Below are 15,996 nucleotides of genomic sequence, written 5' to 3'. Positions count from 1 at the left end.
TCAGATACCATCTAAAGGAAGTATCTGCAGGTTTGATTCAGGCATGTGCCTTGGTCCTTAAATAGACATGCCGGAGAATATTGGATGCTCTCAGAATATTGAATGCCTTTGTGTTTCCAAGAGCATCACTATGCTGGGAAAAGTAAAGTCAGAGAAATTTCATAGCAAAGAGAACAAGTGTTATATTCGAGATGCAATTCTTTGTGATTGGACATCAGATGACATGATAGCTTATGTTTTGCTTTGACAAGTGGACATTTCTGTAGATCATACTTTCTAATCTAGGCAACTCATTTACATTTGCTCAACCTTTACAGCAATTCCAAAAGCTAGAGAAGAGAAAACAAATTTGAAATTTGCACACAGCCTCACTCCTGGTATTAGCAATCAAACATGGCTTTTCTAATTATTGGGCAAGTGATATTCCCCCCTTTCTTGGTGCTACAACTGCCCCTGCCAACCAGCAGCTGGTTGTTGATAATAATTTCATGAAAATATGTAGACACTAGATTCATATGCTTTTATAACTAGGGGCCTGGTGCACAAAATTTGTGCACTGCGGGTGGAGGGGTCCCTCAGACCGGCCTGCGCCCTTGCCCTCTCACAGTCTGGGACCCTGCCATCCACAGAGGGAGGCCCAGCCCACCCGCCTCAGTGCTGTCAACCGGGTAGCCTGGGCCTCTCCCCAGCCAGGGCTCTGCTATCGATTGCTCCCCAGAGGGAGACCCTGCACACCCCCACAGCACCACCAGCTAGGTAGCCTGGGCCTCCCTCTTTGGGGTGATTGATTGCAGAGCCCCCTCATCGATCACCTCACCAGCCAGTGGCCTAGGCCTCTCTCTGCGGGGTGATCATGGGGCGATGGTGGGGCCCCCCGACCAATTGCATTGCACCCGCCTTGGCTGGCCTGGTGCCAGTGCATGTCACAGCATGGTCATCCAGACGGTCGTTCTGCTGTTCGACCTTTTGGCCTATTTGCATATTACGCTTTTATTATTATAGATAATGACCTTGGTGAGCAAAGGGTAGAGTGTGCTTGCCTCTGTAACTCAACATAACGTTTCTTACTGAGTTATCTCTCTGTGTGATTTGTTACATAGCATTTTTAAATATGTTGCCACACAGGGAAAACTTATAATCAGAAGTAAAAGCCCTGTAAGTGTTTATGAGCTATTAGAGGCGCCCAAGGTTGGGGAAAAAATCCCATGGGATTTTTTTTTTTCCATTGGGAGTCTGAAACTATTATAACAAATAAGCACTACTTCATTACTGGCTTCTTGGGAGATAATGTGGTTAAAGAAAAGAATATAGTGTGATATTGTATTTTATCAAATTGCTTAGCCTTTGAGCAAGTAAATAGATGACTTGAAGGCCTGCCTTTAGCTCTAACAGAGTGCACAAACACTGCAGTGTGTTACCCTGGGCACCCTGGAGAATTCCTGAGCTGATGTGATTGGCTGTTCTTTTGCTTTCCATTGAGTTACCCTAATATTTGAACACAGAACATGGTTCTGTGTGGGTAGTATATTGTAGTTAGATTTATCTCTCTGGGCTGAATTTCATTCTTTTTTTACTAGAGTGAGTTATATGCCCTGGTGTTCTGGCTCCCAGAGGATAGATGTGAAGATGAGCAGTGGATAATTTCAGTGGCTAAACTTCTCTTGTGCTTCTATTATTTTTAGTATGGTTTAAAGGAAAAAATACATGAAAAGATAAAGGAGACATTCATCTTGTGGTATTTTACGACTAGTAAGCATCACCTTTGAAACTGCAGCATTTAACTTTGATTGAGAGAATGTAATGAAAAAAGATGTGTAATATAGAGGAAAAATATTAGTTTCAGAAGAAATGTAACCATGTGATTTTTTTTCTCTTACCACAGAGAACATACATATTTACCTTTCTACTCAGTTCTCGGTTATTCATGCATCCGTATGAGCTAATGGCCAAAGTTTGCCACTTATGTGTTGAGCACCAGAGACTAAATGACCCAAACAGTGATAAGGTAATTATATGTTCGAACTTTACGATTTTTTTCTATTAAGTTTGGTAACTCTGAGGCTTAGATTTTGTGAAATTGGTTTCCTAGGCTGAGGTACATAAGTGGTATTGTTGCCATGCACAGGGGATTGGGAATGGCATAACGAGCACATTACACATCTCATGGCATGGAACATTCTGGATCCTGCCTTAGGTTGGTGGCACTTTGGATTGACGGGGAAGGAGGAACTAGAGCTTCTTCAATCCCAAAGACTTTGCACTAGAAGTCTGTCAGGGACACTGTTTGTAATTATTTATTTGATGTGGTCCATGGTGATAGACATCACTGAATTAGATTTTGCTTTTTCTCCCTAGAACCAGATAAGAAAAATTGCACCCAAAATCCTTCAACTTCTGACAGAATGGACAGAAACTTTTCCTTATGATTTTCGGGATGAAAGAATGATGAGAAACTTAAAAGACCTGGCTCACAGAATAGCCAGTGGCGAGGAGGTGGGTAACCTGACTGTAGCATGACTGCTTGCATCTCTGGGCAGAGCCTTGGTGAGGAACGATGCTGAACGAGGTATCAGGATCTCCACGGCTTCCTGTTTTTTTTGTTTGTTTGTTTGTTTTGTTTTTTATCTTTGAGCAAGTTCTCTCCATAGCACATCGGTCTGTTTGGGGTGTTAAGTGGGGATGATTATACAATCCCACTTCCAAGGGTATAATCTAGAGCTTTATGTGATCAATTTTGGGGTATGTTCATGTCAATTCATGCACAGGATTCCTGTTGCAAGCATGGGTGTTTTTTGTGTCTTATTTTTTTTTTAAATTCAATTTATTGGGATAACATAAGTTTTAGGGGTACAACTTTGTAATACATCATCTGTATATTTCATACTCACCACCAAACTCTAAGTCTCCTTCCGTCACCTTATATTTGACCCCCTTTATCCTCTTCATCCTCCCCCTCCCCTTGCAGATGTTTTTAATTTGACTGTACACATACTCTTTTTCCTCCAAAAAGGTTTGACATATTAAGATAGATACTAGCTATCATATTGGTAGATATAAACACTAATAGATAGAAAATAACATATTAATATAATAACAGATAGAAGTAGTATATTAATAAATTATAAATAGAAATAGAGATTGTACCATGGAAATGAGAAAACAAATAGGCTAATGTTGAGACCAGTCCAACAGGACAGGTTGCTGTGATTTGAGTGTAAGCTCCAGATAAAAGGGAAAAATACAGTTGGTTATGTAATTTTCACTGTCAGAAAAGAGAAAGCATCCTAATTTTTCAGGGCATTGAGTTAAATGCTATTTTAAAAAACGTTTATATGAGAGACTTTGTACAGGGGGCAATAGAATGAGGTCAGGGAAACCACTCTGTATAGTGTTTATAACAGACACTCCTTGATAAAAATGGAGACCGTAAGATTAATGTGTAAATTAGCAAAGGTGATTCTTTGAGAGGACAAGAGAAGGATCCAGGACGTCAGGAAGTTGATTCAAGGCTAGCACCTACAATAGGTGGAGATGGAAAGTAAGCCTCTTAGAAAATCTTTCATAAATATTGCTTCCCTCAGATGAGCCTTTGATAAGCGCTAACTAGCTGTGACAAATTCAAGGTTATCCTCTTTGAAGCAGGCCTGGAGGGTTGGTATTCTGTGTTGAGGCTTGTTGGGCAAAGATGTCTTTGTAGTTTCTCTGTTGATGGTGAGCTCCTAGGAGCAAGTTACTTAGGCACAGATACAACATTTTCACATAGAAAGAGACAGATGAAGCTCTTGGCTGTTATAGTGATGTCTTGTTTCTTTCATCTTACAATGCATCTCCCATTTACAGTAACCTTCCTTGAGAAATCAGTCTTTCACTGGCATGCTGTTAAGATCATGTAACGAGACACTGTATCTATTCTATTTCTCGTGAACACGTTTTAATACCATTTCTCCTGACTTATAAAAAAATCAGAATAAAATTTTGTAAGATTAGCACTTGAAAAATTTGCACTTGCTTTCCCACATTATGTTCTCCTGAAAACAGAATTAATCCTTCTACTGTTTCCTTATGACATACTAACTCATGCTGAAGACAGCGCTGTTTCCATAAGGCTGAATGAGGGGTTTCCTGAGTCATTTTGCAAGTTACATCTGTTATAATCATTTTGCCAGTTTGTGTGACAGGTTCGAGCGAGGTATGAATTGGTAAGTCCCTCACTCACAAAGGCACACATTTAGCATCACAGTTCACTTTTGTAGTGAATATTTTACTAGAGGCTTGGCTGTTGGGTTGCTTGGTAGGGTCGGTGCAGGCTCAGTGACTTGACTATGACAAGCTGCTCAGAAGGTTAGTGACTTCTCAGGAACTTTTTCTTGTATGAAGGCTGAGCCCTGAGTCCGTCGGTGCTTCCTCCAGGTTACGTGGTGTTTTGAGTTCTTGATATGGCAGTATCTTGAAATGGCTGAAATGGTGACTTGGTCCTTTCCCAAAGGAACACTAATAAAAAGTCAACACTAATAAAAAGTTAGTGGTTTGAAAATGCCAAATGTATGGCTTTTTGTCCTTCTTGTCATGGAAGAAAGGGAAGTGGTTTCTATGTGTGTTGGCCAGGTGGATCTTGTTTTAAACAAAATCAAGCCACTTAGGGGTTGGATGGAACTGTGCAAAGGGCAAACAGCCTTCTGACCTGGCTTCTTACCAGCATTTCTGTGTTAATAACAAATCATTGATAAACCTTTAGATTTGCAGATGCTCTTGAGTGTGAAAAGAGATGAGAGCATAAGCCAAGTCTACAAAGAATTGATTAACCTTGGTGTTGAGTGGAGAGATGTTACCTGCCTTGGTCAGGTCGGGTTTATAGTGAGATTTGTTCCTTCTTTTGCTGTCCAGTATTCAGAATTGGGACCACACTTGGCAGCTGTGTGTGCTTTGGCAAGTCCATAAATTTCTTGCTCCTTCTTCATTTCTATAAATCATAGAGATGACTGTCTGTTAATATCCCTTTCAGCTCTAAAATTTTGGGATGGATGCTCTTTCCTCAGTTCTTTGCTTGGCATGCCACTTACCTGTGTTGTGGTTCGGTGTCCCCCCAACCACAACCACCCTCCCCCCATTATTGGCTTTCACTGTTTTTTTCAAGCAGAATGAATGAACAAATGAACGACTTGTTTCTTATTCAATTACTGGAATAGGAAAAAAATATTTCCCTCTACAGAAAAATTATTTCCCTCCACGGGAAGGAGCATGGGCTGGGGTTGGGACTTGTTGCTTCTTGCCTGGGACTTTACAGATTTTCTTGGCAGTCAGTGAATCCAGGTGTGCCCCATATATACTTTAGTCAGATTTTTTTTTTGAATCTGCTAGGACAGTTCCACATAATTTGGCTTAATATGTTTCCCCCTTGGGGGTTTGCCCAAAATAAAGTGGTTTATTAAGACTTGCCTGCAAGAAACATGAAACAAAACTAATGAATGAATTGTATGACAAATGACTATCGTGGGTAGAATGCAGTTTTCTCTTACAGAGCTGGTCGTTATTCTGTCTTTATTTGCCAGGTAATTACTGTAACTGGCATTTGAAGTTATAAAAAAGAATAAATACATATTTAGCAATTCATGACTCAGTAAGGAAGCATGCTTAACAACACAAAGCTTGGTTTCTCAAGGAAGCAAATGGCAAAAAAAAAAACTTTTAAAGAGGTTATGCACATATATATGTGCTTTCTGCCTCTCAATATCTCTCTCCTACTCACACATGCACACACACACAGAAAGAGTCTAGTTCTTTGTTATTTAAATAGCTTTCTCTCTCGTATATTCTGTTGTATACATTTTCCCCTTATGCTTTGTTGTTTTTGCTCATTAGCTGAATCCTTGACTGTACATTCCACTACCTCTTCCCTAAGAAAGCATTTCCTAAAGTGTAGAATAAGAATCTTTCACCAGGTATGCTAGTGGAGCATTGGTTCTCACACTTTGCTGAATATCAGAATCACCTAGGGAGCATTTATTATGACATTTGAAACAGAAAACTGAAGAAATCATTTTAGGTTCATAAACTTTTATTGTAACTCGATTTTGAAAGAAGAGGGAAGGGAAGAGGGGTTTTATTTTTATTGAGGTATAATTGGCATACAACATCATATTAGTTTCAGGTGTACAACATAATGATTTAAGATTTGTCTGTATTGTGAAATGATGACCACAGTAAGTCTGTCCAATATTCAGAATTGTCACCATACATAGTTACAACATTTTTTTTCTTGTGATAACTTTCCAAGATTTACTCTCTTAGCAACATTCAAATATGTGAAACAAGATTATTAATTATAGTCACCATGCTATACAGTATATCCCCAGGACTTATTTATTTTATAACTGGAAGTTGGTACCTTTTGACCCTCCTCTCATTTTGTGCTCCCTTCCTAACCCCACAGCCCCCAAATGCAAGATTTGAAATAGCCCTTAATTCAGCCTTGAACAGCTTTGAATTTCAAAGAAAGGTGTATTCTTTGTGTGACAAGCATGATAGATGATAGATAGATTAGATAGATGATAGATAGATAGATAGATAGATAGATAGATAGATAGATAGATGGCATCTTCAAAACTGATCATCTTAACGCTGTGGAGAAGATAGATTTTCAAAGGTTCAATTTTGTTAAACAGGCATTTCATTAGTGATTTTAGGGTGGTCTTGAATGTTGAGAGAAAAGAGGGTCATCTAATGGACAGTTTAGAGAACTCAGTGGAATGTATACCAGATAAGTTGAGAAGAAGAAAAGAAAGAGAGATCTGTGTAGGCCTTTTTGCCTTGACTATGTGAGAACTGAACATTTCCAATGTGGTTTTCCTTGGCTTCAGTATGCAACTATCTATTCATTTGAGTTTTTGTAATATGCTCTGGTAACCAGATTGCCTCTGGAAAATAATATGGTTCTTACACTTATAGGTAAGATGCCATTTAATTTTCAGATAACTAATCTCAAGAAATGATTTTGTGGCAAACTTTTAGAAAGGAGCTGATTAGGCAGTGGAATGTAAACAGGCCCTTCTATGTTCAGTTCACTGGGACTCCCCCGTTGGAGCTGCCAACCAAAGGACCACGCTGGTATTGAACTGGCCAGAGTGCCATGCTTTGATAAGGCCTCATAACTTCTCAAGAAGGACAGTTGTTTGGCAATTTGGGGCTGGAAAAGGAAGATTGACATTTATTGATTCTACATGCATTGCTTTAAAAGCCAGTTTCTCTTAAGTGTTGTGGCTGTAGCAAATGCAGTAGCGAACAGGTGGCAGATGGCAGTAGCATTATGGGGAGCATTGCCATGTGAAAGAGTTCGGTTGTGAACTTGAGGACTGATTCCTGAGTACAAAAGAAACGAACATGAGTCAAGTAGAGGTCAGGTAGATAAATGAATATCCACCTCTTCTTAGTGTCACCCACGTTATGTGTGGAAGCCAGGAAGGTGGTTGAGGGGTGAGTGGGAAGTCATGGTGTATTTCTGTCAGGTAGTTGTTCAAGCCCTTGACTAATGAGATTGGAAATGTTAGGCGTGGGGAAATCACAGAGGTGGCTCTAAATAAAAGGTGTTAGGGAAAGGATGCTCTGACTTGAGATCCAAGTATTTTAACACACCAAAATTCAACCAGTACATTCCTATGCAGCCCAGAGAACATTTAGTTATACATGGTGCGTAGTACACTGGATTTCTTCTATAGGTAATCCCAAATGTCACTGTAGTGTTTTCTTGGTCCTATCTACTCTCAAGAGCAGCCCAATGAAAGAACTAAATCTTACAAGCCTGAAAAGATAGCTCTTGTGTATTTGTCTCTTTTAAACTGTTAGAGCTTGGCTGGATTCTCCCGTAACTGCTCTGGGCCAAGATGGTTCTCCACCATCAAATCATTTAAGTCTATAGTCTGTGAGTCTGCATAGCGGTGAAATAGACTTGCAGAGCCAGGATGTAACCAGTTGCTTCTTCCCTTGGCAGACATATAGGAAGAACGTCCAGCAGATGATCCAATGTCTAATCCGCAAGCTTGCTGCCCTCAGCCAGTATGAGGAAGTCCTGGCAAAAATCAGCTCCACATCTACAGACCGGCTCACAGTTATCAGGACCAAGCCACAGTCCATACAAAGGGACATCATCACTGTCTGCAGTGACCCTTACACGTTGGCCCAGCAGCTGACTCACATAGAGCTGGTAAGGTTATTGTCATCCTGCTCTTTGTGGCCACACACTTGCTTTGCTGTGGCAACCAGTGTGTGTGTCAGCAGCAATGTCACAGGAGAGGTTAGAACATTCCAAATGGAAACTAATCTGTGAAATAGCTGGAATGGGTTTTGTTTAGACGTTTGAATATGAATGTTTCTGATATTCTGGGAATTCACTTTAAAGTAAATACTCAGTAAAGACTGAAAGAGCAAAGAGTTTATTGACCTTCCTCCTCTTGCCCCTCTAATTAATTTTCCCATAACTTGTTCAGCTTTTCACTATCTAGTGTAGCATTGACTCAAACAGAAAATTGCCTCTGCTTAGGGTTAAAGGCTCATTTTACAAGCTGCATAAAAAGTGGGGGTAGTGCCAAAAGTCAATAGACAGTTGAAAGTCCATTTCTTCTAATTTTTAAAAATCCTGTTGACCTGCTGGGTTTGTGTTCCAGGAAAGGCTCAATTACATCGGGCCAGAAGAATTTGTTCAGGCATTTGTGCAGAAGGATCCTTTGGACAATGACAAGGTAATCAGCCCACCTAGAGGTCAGCCCTGAAATCAGAAATGGAATCCCTTAGCCTGTGATAGTGGGTATAGGAGACAGAAATTGGAATTATTTGTTTTAGGTTTTAAAATTGAAAGTTTTATTTCATTAGCCTTGTCTGATTCATTGCAGTTTTCTTGAGTCAAGTGCCCAAGTGCCATCACAGTATTCTTACCCTATCACCAACTTTGAGCCTCTTCTTGCTCCTTATTGGGAAATTTAATAAGCAAGTGGATGCAGGCATTTGTGGTGATGAAATGAGGAGACATAAGAGTAATGGTTTTAGCAGATTAAGTGAGAAAGAAAATACTCTGCTCATGATTCAACAATCACAGGGGCAGGAAAGACAGGATGCACATCCAGGCTGCTGAGCAAGGGTGTTTACTGCTTGGCCGCTTGCTTTGAGGTGAATCCCTCATGGATGGTTTGTTGCCTGAGTGAAGCCCACATGGAAGGAAGACAACACTGGGCATGGACTGTACACTCCGTGTACATACATAAGGAATTTTTTCCCCAGGGACCTCCAGAAACATTTCAAATTTTTAGGCAAAGTCTGTATCACCAGCTAATGACACTCTCCTTTGGGAGTCTGGGCAACAGCTGTTTTCCTGCCTTAGAATAGTTTCCTGCAGTACAGGAAGTGAAGATTAGGTTTTGCAATCAATAGAAGGCTAATGGACTTTTTTGGGTATGTGTTTCTTTTGGAAGGAAGGACAGAGGGGTGTAATTAATCTGTACAAGCTTGGCTTTGAACTCTGAGATGAGCTTAACTCCTTTAGTTTTTGAACACTATGTTACTCACCCTCCCAAGGACGATGGTGGTGTAGCCTTCTATTTATGTACTTTGAAAGATAATTAGTGTCTTGCCCCATGATTCTCCAAAATTTTGTCCTAGTTTTTAGAAAAAAATTGGCTAGTCTTTGGCACTCTCAGCTTCTCCTTGCTGTGTTGGGAGCAATTGATATTCACACCCCATGCATCAGGCAAGATGGTCGTAGAATGCAGCCAAACCCTTCTTTTGACTTGTGTTCTGGAGGACAGTTCCCACCCAGAGAAACTTGGTTTCCTGGGAGGAGAGGGCACCATAATGAATGTATCAGAGTATATTTCTAGACCTTAGGGGTTTCGCTGGACTATCTATACTAAGAGGTTCTGATATGTCTATAAAAATAGCCAAGAATGTTAGTCTTTCTCCACCTCTTTTTCTGTCTCTCTTTTCCCATAAAGCTTTCCTAATCCATAAACTGAGAATAAAGTCCCACATATGACAAAAATTAGTGCCTCTTCTTTCCCCCTCCACTTCATCTGCTCATTTTTCTTTCCTTTAGAGTTGTTACAGTGACCGGAAGAAAACACGGAATTTAGAGGCTTATGTGGAATGGTTTAATCGCCTCAGCTACTTGGTTGCAACGGAAATCTGCATGGTGAGAAAATGAATTTTCTCGGTCTCCTAGCGCTCTGCATTATTTTTCCATAGTTATTTTACGTCTGTTGGGCCTGCATGTCGGATAGCTTTCCTCAGTCGCCTTTTTCTCTACAGCCTGTGAAGAAGAAGCACCGGGCAAGGGTGATTGAGCACTTCATTGACGTGGCTCGGGAGTGTTTTAACATCGGCAACTTCAATTCCTTAATGGCAATCATCTGTGAGTGTTTTCGGGCAGATACATGTCCTTTTTGTTTGATTCTTTATAAATCTTTATTTTTGGAAGTATTACATATGCCCCCCTTTTCCCCCTCCATTGCCCTCTCCCACCTCCTTTATTTTTATAGGTCCTGTGAAATGTAGCCACTGAAAATTTGCAAATAATACAGTTTTGTTAATGAAAACTGTACTTTTTAATCCTGAATTGTTTCAGAGTGTTCAGAATGCTTTTAAATACCCAAATTGATACAAGTATGAATAATCTTTTAAAAGTACACTAGAATTCATGGAATATATTTGGTCACTTTATCCTCATCTGAATATTTACCTATAAAAGCTTATAAGTGAGATATTTTTCTAAATTGTGTTTAAAGAGTGGGCAGCTTTTGTATCCAGCATTATAGAAATATTTGCTCTGAGACTAAAGTATAGGATTCCATCAGCATGGACAAGAGAGTGGCTTGAGAAACTGGAACATTTTCTGAATGCCATCTCTGAGTGCTTACCAGTGCAGACCTTATAACCCTGGAATGCAGGTGTTGCTGCTCCTTTCTATCATGGGAATTTAAATGCCAGGGACCATGTGTCTTTCCATTCATCCTGTCAACATAGGGCATGGGGTTAGTTTTCCTAAATGATGCCTGTTGTCTTGCCACATTGATTGACAAGGACTTTTTCATTAAAAGTGTCCTAATTCATATAATAAATGATATGGCTGTGATATACATTGTAGGTACTCAGTAAATATTTGAATATTTACCTGACTCTTTAGAGTCAGGGTCAGTTTAAAGCCAGAGATTTATTAGGATCAAAATTCAGTAATCTCTCCTCTCACCAATTTCTCTTTCCATATCATTTCCACTTTGACTTTTCCATAAAAATACTGGCCAAGTTTCTGCTCTTTATCTGGCTCGCTCCATGAAAATAGTGAACAGAATCTATAATAATAAAAGTGTAATATGCTAATTAGACCGGACATCCTTCCGGATGAAGCCGGGGCTGCGAGGGAAGCCCAGGTCCCGGGTGCCAGAAGGAAGCCGGTGCTGGCAGCCAGGGGAAGGGAGGCCTACTCTTTTTAAAAAAATATATTTTGTTGATTTTTTACAGAGAGGAAGGGAGAGGGATACAGAGTTAGAAACATCGACAAGAGAGAAACATCGATTAGCTGCCTCCTGCACACTCCCTACTGGGTATGTGCCCGCAACCAAAGTACATGCCCTTCACTGGAATCGACCTGGGACCCCTGAGTCCGCAGGCCGACGCTGTATCCACTGGGCCAAACCAGTTAGGGCAGGAAGGCCTACTCTTGTATGAATTTCGTGCATCAGGCCTCTAGTGATATATAAATAGGTGACCTGATAGGTCCACGGTCTAGGTAATAGATGATGACTTAATTTTAAGTATATAAGAATTCATGGAATATGTTTAGTATTTATTTTTCCTCCTATACAATTAGGAAAATGTTAAGATAAGCCACATCATGGGAGAAAATATTTATCATATGTATAGTTGCAAAGAACTTGTATCTAGAATCTAAGAACCCTACAAATCAATAGTAAGTCAAATAACCCAGTAAAAACGAAGTGCAAAATATTTGAATAGACACTTCACAAAAGAAGACATACTAGTGGATAATAAGTATATGAAAAGGTGCTCCATCTACATCATTCATTATCAGAGAAATACAAATTAAAATCACAGTGAAGTACCACTTCACATACTGGAATGACTAAAGTTCAAAAGATTGGTTGCATCAAATATTGGTGAGGATGTGGAACAAGTGGAACTCGTGAAACTCTCAGACATTCTTGGTGGGAATGTAAAATGGTATTATACTTTGCAAAAACTGTTTGACAGTGTCTTATAACGTTTAACTTATACTTAGTAGTGAACACTTTTTCAGAGTATAAGTTAGAATGGCTTTTCTTATATCTCTCTTTCAACTTTCTCTCCCCCTCCCCATTTTAAATGCGAAGCTGGTATGAATATGAGCCCAGTGTCTCGACTAAAGAAAACTTGGGCCAAAGTGAAGACTGCGAAGTTTGATGTGCTTGAGGTATGTGTAGCTGATGTTTCACTCCTAAGTGACATTTTATACCTGGAGAGTGGAATTCCTCTGTGTGATCTTGCCTTCTGATCAGATAGTTCTACACAGAGGAAAACCCACCTTACAGACCCAAGGGGAGGAAAGGAAGTAGAGTTGGAGGAGGGGGATAATCAGCTTGTAGACTAGACCTTTCATAGAGAGGACTGAAGAAATGGTGACCTGTCAGTCACATTCCATTGTGTGCCAGGATGGACTCTGGATCCAAAACAGTTCGGAGTTCTACTTCAGTGTGTGTCTACTAACTTAATTTATTCACAGTGTCCCAAAGCAGGAGTTCCCTATCCCCACAGAAATACTCATTCTCCATCCTTTCAACAAATTTAGCTAACCTGTGAAGCCCTTCCCATATAGTTCTCAGGATAGTAAGACTTACTCATATCATTATTGCCTTGGCGTATTGGTGCTTTGAATGCACTATCTTTGTAGACATTTATAAAATATTTTTCCCCCAACTTGGGGTTTAACATTGGGTTTGTTACATTTTCTTTATTCATATTGTGTAATAAATACCTTCTTGTAAGGTAGTATGCCTCAATTATTTGTGAATGGTTTGTTACCTACAACAAAGCATAAGCTCATGCTGAAGCGCTGGATCGCTGTGTGATGGCTAACCATCAGCTGACACATTAACCTGCAAATGAAACTGAGGCTGGTGTTTGACCCTGTTATCAGTTTGAAGTCTAATCTCAGCAGTTCACCTGGAAAGAATTTGGTCTGGGTTTAACATTATCGAAGCTGACGTAGCGCTTGTATAAATAAACCAAACCTCAGGAAGGAAAGAAAACCTTTGTATTCTTATGTGTTTCATGCCTATGTGTGTATAAGAGAGGTAAATGACATTCTTAAGGAGTTCCCTAGTTATTTTTGATTTTTTTGTGTAGAGTTAAAAAGGATGATCTCCTAAACTTTCTGCAGGTGAGACGTAAATAGCTCACACTCTTCTCTCTCTTGCCCATAGCATCAGATGGACCCTTCCAGTAATTTCTATAATTATAGAACGGCTCTTCGTGGGGCAGCGCAAAGGTCTTTAACTGCTCACAGTAGCAGAGAGAAGGTATGTGTTTACAGGCATTCTAGTCATGGTAGAGTTGCCATGTATTGCATGTGTGAACTGTTAGGCTGAGCTGCTTTTACCTGTTCAAATCTAAGAAGGTTGATACCCTGTGGAAATTGTATTGCTTGCTGCATAGGGAAAGGGGGGCGGGGGGCTAAGGGAAAGTCAGGCTGCGGGAGGAGAAAGGGTAACTTGGTGTAGAATTTTTCAAATGTATATTACCCGTGTTATTATTGCGTTATTTAAATGATTATTTTATAATGTGTCTTAGTTGCATTTCAAGCAATACATTAAGTCATCTGTTAAGATGATTTATAGTATTAGAGAGTAATTTGATTGAATGGGAAATACATGTTTAAGCTCTGCACAAGGTAGCTAACTTACTATAACCTTTTCTTTTAAAAGAATCGGCTTACCTCCCATGGTTAAGTCATTTATTTTCAGAAAGTAGGTTAGTGGCTGTAGCATTTGGCTTGCTATTACTCATCGGATATGTGGGTGGCAGAAAAAGTACAGAATGATGTTTGAGAAATTAATTATTGTGACTGTATCTACCCTGCCCTTAAACAGTGGCATGCTATCCTATACCCTGAGGGTCCTTTCTTGGCACATTTCAGTGTTGTATTTCCTTTCCTGGGAAGGATTAGCTGGTTGGACATTTGGATATCATGTTATCTGAGGAGTAGAGACCTGCTTGTGGGAAAGGGCTGATGAAGGTTGCTTGACAAAAGTTATTTTCTGTATAGATTCTGTCTGTCTTTTAACTTAAATTATATCTTCAACTAATAGAAGAAAATAAAGGTAAAAAATACTTCAGGGCTTCCCCCCAGAAAGCTTCAGCCTCCGTGATCTAAAATAAAAACAAACGCAAAAATAACCCCTATTTTAAGAAGGCTAAATTGAGTCTCCACAAAATCTGAAATAGCAGTTCTGATCATGTTTGAGAGGTTTTATAAATGCATTAACTTTTCTTTAAATAAACAAATCAGGTCAGAGGAAGGATGAAGCAGAATTCACTTCTCTAAATTAGCCCCATGGAGTTCACCAGCTTTTCAATTTTACCTGCCCAAATCCCCGTACTCCTGTGACTAGATTGAGAAGAGAGCTAATCAGAAGTTTTCCAAGCTTTCGAAAATGGGCACGTGCATGGGAATGTCCCAGCACCCTGAAGCGTGAGGATGTGTTGGAGGCTGTCCGCAGCTTCCCACTTGCCTCTGAGCCTCTGCATATTGGACGCAGGGCTCCCTCTGCATGTCTGAGGGCTTGGTGGGCTCCACCTCAGTGAGGCAGCCACAGAATCAGTTGTCTTAGCAGGGAGCTGTGGCAGTGGCCAGAATAATTTTCATTAAATAGTGTACTTGTGAGCCTCCAATATCTTTTTCTAGGGAAAAAAACACCTCCACCAAAGTATTTACCTTTTACGTAATTTAATAAATGCTTAGTTTTGTTGTTGTTTTTTTTAAACCAGTTCTGTGTGAGCATGTGAATTGTATTCTCTAATTCATAAAACAAATGAAATCACCACCATTAAAAAGCACACACGCTGTTTCTTTCACAGTTGGTCTCAAAGGCTGTGGATATAAGCATTTCTAGATAAAATCCATCTTTTATTCAAGAGACTTGGGATTCTTTTTCTTTTTTGAAGTGAGGGTGAACTCTCATGCCATTTTAAAACCTTCCTGGCCACATGATTAGAGTACTAGAATCTTTAGTATTCTTTCAGATCTCGAGTTTATGCGGCCAAAGTGGCATATCTAACACCGCATTATAGAACAAATCAAATCTGTCTTCCACACAGGGGCCTTCAATGTCCTTCCGATTTGTTGTTGTATTTTTCCTGTGGGAACATTTGTCTTCTGGTTTTTAACCATTCTTGATTCGCTTGTATGGTTATAACTCCTTTGGTCATTCTCCTTGTGTTCCTGGGAACTTGTTCATGCTCAATGGCCTTCATTTCTAGGTGTGGAATTGATTATGCCTTTAAGGCGTAGTGGCTGGATCTCTTAATTGAGCACATTTTGAGAGGGAATTGGAAGACATTATTTTTTGAGACTTTCTCCCATGAAAGGCATCATTGGCAAAACCTCCTAGAAACCAAACTTTTGCTCACTCCTGTTAGTAACCCGTGCATTCACCTAAGCTCAGGGAAATTCAAAGGCCTTGGACTCGCCTGATTTTTCGTATGTTGGATTTAAATAGGGAAGAGAGAGCTGAAGGGAACTATCTATGAGTGAATGAGAAGTTAAAGAAGACTTTTTCTTGCAGATGGGCCTAAGGAACAGAGCAGGGAAGTATCTTGAGGAAGATTACTTATATTTCTACTAGAGGCCCAATGCATGAAATTCGTGCGGGGTGCAGGGGAAGGGGGGGGTGGTCCCTAAGCCCGGCCTGCACCCTCTCGCAGTCCTGGAGCCCTCGCTCCTTACCGCCTGCCTGCTCGCTG

At 40.1% G+C, this 15,996-nt stretch overlaps 1 protein-coding gene across 5 annotated transcripts in view; it reads left to right on the top strand.

Moving 5' to 3' along the window:
- The window catches only part of RASGEF1B (RasGEF domain family member 1B), a 523,636-nt gene that overhangs the window by 493,435 nt on the left and 14,205 nt on the right, over positions 1–15,996 (top strand). For 4 of the 5 annotated variants that reach the window (XM_036337553.1, XM_036337562.1, XM_036337568.1 and 1 more), the window contains 8 exons: positions 1,883–2,005; positions 2,356–2,493; positions 7,985–8,197; positions 8,658–8,732; positions 10,079–10,174; positions 10,291–10,393; positions 12,369–12,448; positions 13,458–13,553. In XM_036337553.1, coding sequence (XP_036193446.1) covers positions 1,883–2,005; positions 2,356–2,493; positions 7,985–8,197; positions 8,658–8,732; positions 10,079–10,174; positions 10,291–10,393; positions 12,369–12,448; positions 13,458–13,553 — 924 coding nt within the window. The remainder of the gene's footprint in view (positions 1–1,882; positions 2,006–2,355; positions 2,494–7,984; positions 8,198–8,657; positions 8,733–10,078; positions 10,175–10,290; positions 10,394–12,368; positions 12,449–13,457; positions 13,554–15,996) is intronic. The other variant, XM_036337557.1, reaches the window with a different exon arrangement.

The sequence above is a fragment of the Myotis myotis genome, unplaced genomic scaffold, assembly GCF_014108235.1.
Source record: "Myotis myotis isolate mMyoMyo1 unplaced genomic scaffold, mMyoMyo1.p scaffold_m19_p_1, whole genome shotgun sequence".
Lineage (NCBI taxonomy): Eukaryota > Metazoa > Chordata > Mammalia > Chiroptera > Vespertilionidae > Myotis > Myotis myotis.
The sequence above is the reverse complement of the archived record's forward strand: the minus strand, read 5'-3'. Positions and strand labels throughout refer to the sequence as shown.